This window comes from Pinus tabuliformis, chromosome Q, assembly GCF_031772625.1.
Source record: "Pinus tabuliformis cultivar Carrire ecotype Pingquan chromosome Q, CPIR1, whole genome shotgun sequence".
NCBI lineage: Eukaryota > Viridiplantae > Streptophyta > Pinopsida > Pinales > Pinaceae > Pinus > Pinus tabuliformis.
In genome coordinates this window covers 742,507,541-742,515,717 of record NC_142296.1, presented here as the reverse complement: position 1 = coordinate 742,515,717, position 8,177 = coordinate 742,507,541, and the positions used below count along the sequence as shown (strand labels likewise).

At 33.7% G+C, this 8,177-nt stretch overlaps 1 protein-coding gene across 2 annotated transcripts; it reads left to right on the top strand.

The window, feature by feature from the left end:
• Positions 1-509: 509 nt before the first annotated feature.
• Positions 510-6,705, top strand: LOC149221675 (aldehyde dehydrogenase 1-like). Of its 2 annotated transcripts, none has more exons than XM_089385181.1 (10): positions 510-690; positions 2,147-2,289; positions 2,435-2,588; positions 2,707-2,936; positions 3,056-3,145; positions 3,572-3,745; positions 3,844-3,981; positions 5,902-6,039; positions 6,147-6,208; positions 6,332-6,705. In XM_089385181.1, the coding sequence occupies exons 1-10, from the start codon at positions 591-593 to the stop codon at positions 6,603-6,605; spliced, it is 1,503 nt and encodes a 500-aa protein (XP_089241307.1). In that variant the 5' UTR covers positions 510-590; the 3' UTR covers positions 6,606-6,705. The 2 variants fall into 2 exon arrangements, with proteins under 2 accessions (XP_089241307.1, XP_089241308.1); XM_089385182.1 differs by lacking the exon at positions 510-690 and adding an exon at positions 1,120-1,262.
• The last annotated feature ends 1,472 nt before the right edge of the window (positions 6,706-8,177 follow it).

The window sequence follows — 8,177 nt, the reverse complement described above, 5'->3', positions numbered from 1 at the left end:
AGTCATTTAACATTCCAGGTAAAATAAAATAAAAAATAAAACTTGGTAACCATAATAAATTTTTATGCAGTGTGAAATGTTACATGATCTCTCAAATTTTACAAAACGTTTTCAACATGGACTTGACTCTACCTCATTATTTTTAGTTGATAGGTTTGATTCGAGATACATCACCACATATAATTTGTGACATATCTGGATGCTTTCTAGTTGAAAAAAGGGATGATATATTTATTTGATTGCTGGAATTGCTGCTGGGAAATACCACATTAACACGATGCAATAATTTAACATTATCATCTCATCAGTCCACCTACCATGTGGAATGTTAGTGATCTCGTCAAATTTGACATCTATTGTATTTACTGGTTTCTATCACGATCATTAGCCGCCAAGTTTGAAGATTCCCGCCACCGGCCTCGCCAAATTTGAAACATGGTTTGCTACAACCTTGACCATCCTTATATATATGGAAAGGAGGGTAGCTATCGAATCATCCCTGGTTTTCAGGCTGTTCAAAATATTTTCTATGCACAGGGATCGTATCCTCCAACCTTCCCAGCAATTTCAAAGTATTTATATACAAAGATATGGCGCCCCTTTCCTCCGAATCGAACACCGTTCTGCCCCCAGTTACAGTAAAATATACGAAGCTCTTCATCAATGGAGAGTTTGTAGATTCAGTTTCAGGTACATGTGAAATCAATTATGTTTATTAGCGACCTATTCAAATAAAAAACTACTTGGTCTCATTTTAAGAGAAAAATTTCGGATGAAATTGTATTTTTTTTCAAGTAAAACTTGGACTCATTTGTCAATTTTCTTCATGCTTTTCTCTTTTGAAGTTCAAATTGATAGAGCTACAAAGAATCATTGAAGCTATAAAACCAAAGAATCATACGCTTTGTTGGTCTTACAAACCTTTTGAGCAGACCTTTTCTATTGGCTCGTTAGATTAGGTTTGGGTGGATAGGATGTGTGGCGCTCACTAATATTTCTAAGTTTATTGAGTCGTAAATAAGTGGAGCAGTATAAGCCTGTCGTTGGATCGAAATAGATATAATATCCGTGGTGGGATAGTTCGATAGCCTGGTAAATAAGTCTATGGTGCAGTTATATCCATCTCCCTCTCATAGAGCTACAATTTTTTCTGGTATGTTGGCTTGGGCACAAATACCAAAGCTGAAGTGTTGGCTTTATGGGTACTCTCAGATGTGCATTGTAGCTTGGGGGAGGAAATCGTGGTTACAGGAGATTTGAAGGTGACTATCCACTGGGCCTTGGGGAAGTCTTTTCTGGTTGTTCCATCTCTATGCCACTGGTTGGACCAGATCGCCTCTATGAAGACATGTTTCCACTCAATCTCCTTCTGTCATATGGTTGTTCCATCTCTATGCCACTGGTTGGACCAAATCGCCTCTATGAAGACACGTTTCCACTCAATCTCCTTCTGTCATATATTCAGGAAGCAGAGTTCCCCAGCTGACTGGTTCTCCAATTGTGGAATTTCTACCCTGCTTAAGTAGATTCATTTTGAGTATAAAGAGCAGTGCTACACTAGTATAGATTCATTTTAGATAAGGATTTAATATGAGGTGCGAGGGATCTAATTTTTTATATTTTTAGATTTCTTTAAAAAATTCATTTTGAGTGCATAGAATAGGGTTACACTAGCATAGATTCATTTTAAATATGGATTTAACATGAGGCGCGAGGGATCTAATTTTTTATATTTTTAGATTTCTTAAAAAAAATTATTTTGATAAACATGAGTAAAATTTCAAATTTAATGAAAAAGAATAAAATTACAAATCATATTCAACTGTAAAATAAACCTCTAAGCTCACTTATTGGATCTGAAGCCTTCCCTTCAAATAATTTCTCATTCTTCGTTTTATGGGAGGAGTTGCTGGGCATTTCCTTTGTGATCAGATTGTTTATTTCATGCTGTAAGGGTTGCTCCCCCGTTTTGCAGTGGGAGTGCTCTGTTCCTTTTGCTGTAGATGTCATTTTGCCTATTTTGGTGTTTCATGTACGTTGTGGTTATATATTTTCTGTAAATGTAACAGCTTTTATATTTATTAATATAAGAATTATTGTTCTTTTCACAAAAAAAACTAAATCATTTATTAATTTTTTGTTGCAGGAAAAACATTCGAGACATTGGATCCTCGAACAGGGGAACCGATTACGCGCGTATCAGAGGCCCAGAAAGAAGATGTGAATTTGGCTGTCAAAGCCGCTCGTGAGGCCTTTGATCACGGGTCATGGCCTCGCATGTCTGGCTATGTAAGGAAATAAATTAGTGGATTTTCCAATTGGGAGGAATCTAACGATGGATTGAGGGTTAAGGCGGATATTGAAAAAAAATTATTAATTTGATGGTTGATTTCGAAAATATTTAGAAATCAAAATCGTTTCTTTACTTCTTCAGAAAAGAGGATGCATCCTGTCCAAGTATGCGGACCTGGTGTCCCAACATGGCGAAGAACTCGCGGCTCTGGAAACTCTTGACAATGGAAAACCGTGGGATATGGCTCGGGCGATGGATATACCATACGCAGTTGAAGTTATCCGATATTACGCTGGTGAACTGTCTATATCATCCATAGTAATCAATGTCATTTTGTTTGAGTTAGATGTTTATAGATCTGGGGAATGCTGTAAACCAAATGTGGAGGATTTTTTCATGAATGTGATGTGCAGGGTCAGCTGATAAAATTCATGGGCAAACGTTGAAGATGAATGGGCAGTTTCAGGGTTATACATTGCATGAACCCATTGGAGTCGTTGGTCAGATAATACCGTGGAACTTTCCAATTGTGATGTTTTTCAGTAAGGTCAGTCCTGCCTTGGCCGCCGGATGTACAATAGTCATCAAATCTGCAGAGCAGACTCCCTTAACTGCACTTTATTGTGCACGACTGGCCAAGGAGGTAATGTTATTTTCTTTGCTCAGCTTGCAAATATCTATGGTGGGATTTTCAGTTAAATTAGCAGGGACAAGGTTTGTGATGTCCCATATTTTGTTCATGAAATCTCGTCTGCATCACAGGCAGGAATTCCCTCTGGTGTCCTAAATGTGCTCTCTGGTTTTGGTGAAACTGCGGGCGCTGCCATAAGCAGTCACATGGATATTGATAAGGTAAGTTCATAGGTTCATACGAGATTTATTGGGAAAAACAAACTTGTATTTCAACTTCAACCCAGTTGGTCAAGGTTTTTGAGTGAAATTCTGTTGTTTGATATATGAGGGGTGGGTTCAATTCTCTTTTTAAGTTTTTGGTTGGTTAATTAGAATTGGTTACGCTTAAGTTTTTTAGATATACTCACTAAAAACACTTAAAACTATTTTTAAGTGAACCGACTTGAAATTATTTCACTACCAAAAGAAAGTGGAATAGTATAATGCTATTTAACGAGTTCTTAGGTCCCAGTTGAGTTGACGAGGGCTTTTAGAATACATCAACTTAAAACTATTATGGGTGAGTTGTTTTTGGTGTGACTTTTTATTAGGAAGGGAAAAAAATAATAATTATACTGAAATAATACAATGTTGGCCTGTATTCAGGTATCATTTACAGGGTCGACTCAAGTTGGGCGACTTATCATGGAGGCTGCTGCAAAAAGCAACTTGAAGCCAGTGACATTAGAACTGGGTGGAAAATCCCCTGTCATTGTGATGGACGATGCCGACGTTGATAAAGCTGTGAATATTGCCCATCTAGCAATATTTAGTAACATGGTAAAGCTGCAGACCAAATGCAATCTCATGAATATTAACCATAGATTTTTTAGTTTGAAATCCATATGATGAAATATTTCATGGGGCATGCATGGCAGGGACAAGTATGCCTAGCAGGGTCAAGGGTGTTTGTTCAAGAAGGAATTTATGATGAATTCCTGAAGAAAGCGGTGGCAAGAGCAAAACAACAAGTGGTGGGCGACCCCTTTCAGCCAGGAGTCGAACACGGCCCTCAGGTAAACCGTGCATGCCTTCACCCATGGATTATCTTATCTTCTGAATATAGTCATTGTTTCAATTAGGATTCGCAATGGTGTCAAAGTTACAAAAAAAATGTAGAAACAACAATTGTAATAAAGTGATGACTGACTATAAACTTGGGAAAGATGAAACGTAGAATTAGGATATTTATAATAGAGTATTTCATTAATTGTGATTATCATGGTTTAATTAAAAGCTTTGGTTAATAAAAAATAATTCTCGTTTATTACCTAGAGATATAACATGGTTAATGGAGTTAATTTAAGGTCAACCAAATCTTTAAAGTATGGCTCTTCCATACACAATCTTCATAATATATTAAATTTAATTTTATTGTGCATTATATGATATCTCACTTTTAAGATAGAATTATTTTTTAAATTAGTAGATTTAGATTTATATTAATTTTTATTTTAAACGTTTTAATAATAAAAGTTAAAATGTTTCAGATTTATTTTAAATTTAAATTCATGAAATATTTATAACATTTTAGGATATAATTTTTTTAATTATTTAAAATAGATTAAGAATAAAAAATATAAAAATATTAGATATCATTTTTTGGGATTCAACTGCGTTAAGTAAGTCATTCAAACGTATGACCATTTCCATGAGAGGTAGTCGTAACTGACTAATTTCTCATGATTTTTGAATAGTTCACTTAGCACTCATTGCATCGGGTGATGCTCACAGGGGTGAAGAAGTGGGATTGAAACTAGTGAAATGTGGAGAACGAATCACATAGCATCAATCATCACTTCCGGGGCTTGCACCCGGTAACCAGGATCTCTACTTGAATGGTTCATGAGGCACAATACTTGCTAAGGTTTTGCAAATGGGGTAGCAAGCTAAGTGGGCTTGATTGTGGGAAAAACTCCACAGTTAAGCGCGCTTGAGCCAGAGGAGTTCTGGGATGGGTGACCTCCTGGGGAAGTCCTGGTTACCGGGTGCAAGCCCCGGAAGTGATGATTGATGCTATGTGATTCGTTCTCCACATTTCACTAGTTTCAATCCCACTTCTTCACCCCTGTGAGCATCACCCGATGCAATGAGTGCTAAGTGAACCCGATGCAATGAGTGCTAAGTGAACTATTCAAAAATCATGAGAAATTAGTCAGTTACGACTACCTCTCATGGAAATGGTCATACGTTTGAATGACTTACTTAACGCAGTTGAATCCCAAAAAATGATATCTAATATAATGCACTGTGTAAATCCCCCATACTTAAATTCAAAAAGAGTCAAGGGATCTCTACTTGAATGGTTCATGAGGCACAATACTTGCTAAGGTTTTGCAAATGGGGTAGCAAGCTAAGTGGGCTTGATTGTGGGAAAAACTCCACAGTTAAGCGCGCTTGAGCCAGAGGAGTTCTGGGATGGGTGACCTCCTGGGAAGTCCTGGTTACCGGGTGCAAGCCCCGGAAGTGATGATTGATGCTATGTGATTCGTTCTCCACATTTCACTAGTTTCAATCCCACTTCTTCACCCCTGTGAGCATCACCCGATGAAAATGATATCTAATATAATGCACTGCGTAAATCCCCCATACTTAAATAAAAATATTATTATAGTAATATACATTTAGAAAAAAAATCTATTTTTTCTTTTCACATTCATTTTTTATATTAAATATAAATAGTAAATCTATTTTATACATAGATCCACACATTATATAATAATATTGTTATCTATTACCAGGTGGTATATTCACACATCTTATTCATGTATGAGATAATATCTCTATCATATTAAGTTGTAAACCACTTCATCATTGTTCATGTAACAAAAATAAAGTAACAAAATATGTAAACATTTTATTGTGTAACTTATCTATATTTTAAATGATGTTTTATTTTATATATGGTTGTATGACTGTTTTCTTCTCTATTGCAGATTGATAAGACACAATTTGAAAAAGTATTAGAGTATATTCAATATGGAAAAGAAGATGGAGCCAACTTATTGATAGGTGGAAATTCTTTGGGTGATAAAGGATTTTACATTGAACCAACAATATTTTCAGATGTAGAGGTATTGTTTGTTTAATTTATATTTTTCAAAATGTTAGTGTATATATAGAAACTACGTCATGTCATATGCATTTTCTAGATAATTACTATCTTAACAAATTTGTGCAGGATGATATGAAGATTGCAAAGGAAGAAATATTTGGACCTATTATGTCTATTCTAAAATTCAAGTATGATCTCATAATGCCTATATTGCTTTTCACATTTTAAATGCTTAAAATCAAAGAACAATGTAGTTCATATATATATATATATATATATATATATATCTAATATTATTTTTTGTGATACAGGACTGTAGAAGAAGTAATAGAGAGAGGAAATAAAACCATTTATGGTTTAGGAGCTGGAGTTATTACTAAAGATATAGATATAGCAAATAGAATTTCTAGATCTCTTAGAGCTGGCACTGTGTGGATTAATTCTTATCTAGTAGTTAGTCCAGATGCTCCACTTGGAGGATACAAGATGAGTGGGGTTGGGAGAGAGTATGGATCTTATGGCCTTGAAAATTACTTACAAGTTAAATGTGTTATTACTCCACTTCAAAATTCACCTTGGATATAGGAATATCTTATCATGTCCATTTCAACATTTTGTTGTTTAGAATATAAATAATATATGTTATTAACCATATTTTTATATATAAATTCATCTTGGTTTTATGGATTTGTTTATTACATTAATGTATGTTTCTATCATTTTTCATATATGAAAATTGTAATGGATGAATTTGTGAAGATGTGTCATGATGTGAAATGTGATCATGAAATTTCTTACCTTTTATATTTGTTATTGAATTCTTTTAATTTATGTACGTGTAAATTACAATTTTGTTTTTATAAATTTTTAAAAAGTTAACTAATAATTTTCATTTCCAACAATTAATTTAACATTAATATACAGATTTAAAAAAAAAAAAAAAATCATAAGAACATTATCTACGTTTAATATAGTGTATGGGAAAGTTTTTTGTGATTATATTTATATATATATATATATATATATATATATATATATCATTGTGTTTCAATAATTCTTTGAGTAAAATTTTAAAAATTATAAAACAATTTAGGTGTAATTAAGAAAAATATAATTGTATAATTAGGAAGAAATAATCAAAAGCAAAACGTACTAACATTCAAACAAGACACAAAATTATTTGGTAAAACTTTAATAATGTGTCAAGAAAACATTGACAACGAAGTTATTTTTCACTCAATAATTGTCACTCTCTTTTACATGGAATATCACTATGATTTGAACCACTGCTAGAGCTGAAGTAAATTTGTTTTTTATGATATAAATTTCATTTTTTTTAGTTGTTGGCATATATCTAACAATAGTGGAGTTGACACCCATTTACCTAATAAATTGCCCAAGACCATTCAGCACCTTTTCAATAAGCCAAAAGAAGCAAAACATCATGGCAACTTCTCTAATAGTACGAGTTTTATAAACAAGTCTACATAATTTTCCTAAGTATGGATTTTTTTTAAGAGGTACACCATATCCATCAATAACCTATATTACAAAATGGTATTTAATGTCAATATTGTTCGTCTTACTATAATAATATGGATCGTAGTTGCCTCGGGAAGTTTAATCATATTATGGAATCCCACGGAAACTACATTATCAAACTTCATAGACTCTCCAAGAACTCTAATAGTGCAATTTTAGAAGATGGGATTAGAAAATTATGGATATATCATTAATGTTTATGGACCCAATCTTCAAAGAGATACAAATAATTTTATTTAAGGTCTAAAGAGCATATATGGAATAGTTTAAGACTCATACTAGATACTGGGAGGATATTTTAACATGATAATACCCTTAATTGAAAAGAGAGGGGGCTTATGGATGATTAGTGAAGATTCATTTCATTTCATGAATATGATAGATCATTCAAAATTGGTAGAAGAAGAAACCCTTAATGGATTCCATACCAGTAGAACAAATGGACAGGGGGGTAGGCTCAAATAAATTGTAGAGTAGACTGATTTTTAATCTGAGAATCACTAATCCTTATAGGAATTACAAAAGAAGCCTCAATTATGACAAGCTATGGTTTTGACCTTTGGCCAATTAGTTTTGAACATAGATTCAAAGGGAAACCCTAAAAACAAACCTTTT

Excerpts from the sequence above, each read along its gene's own strand:
- LOC149221675 (XM_089385181.1), top strand. The coding sequence starts at position 591 with ATGGCGCCCCTTTCCTCCGAATCGAACACCGTTCTGCCCCCAGTTACA. Across the intron at positions 2,290-2,434 it reads GGCCTCGCATGTCTGGCTAT|AAAAGAGGATGCATCCTGTC; the intron begins GTAAGGAAATAA and ends TTACTTCTTCAG. Across the intron at positions 2,589-2,706 it reads AGTTATCCGATATTACGCTG|GGTCAGCTGATAAAATTCAT; the intron begins GTGAACTGTCTA and ends TGTGATGTGCAG.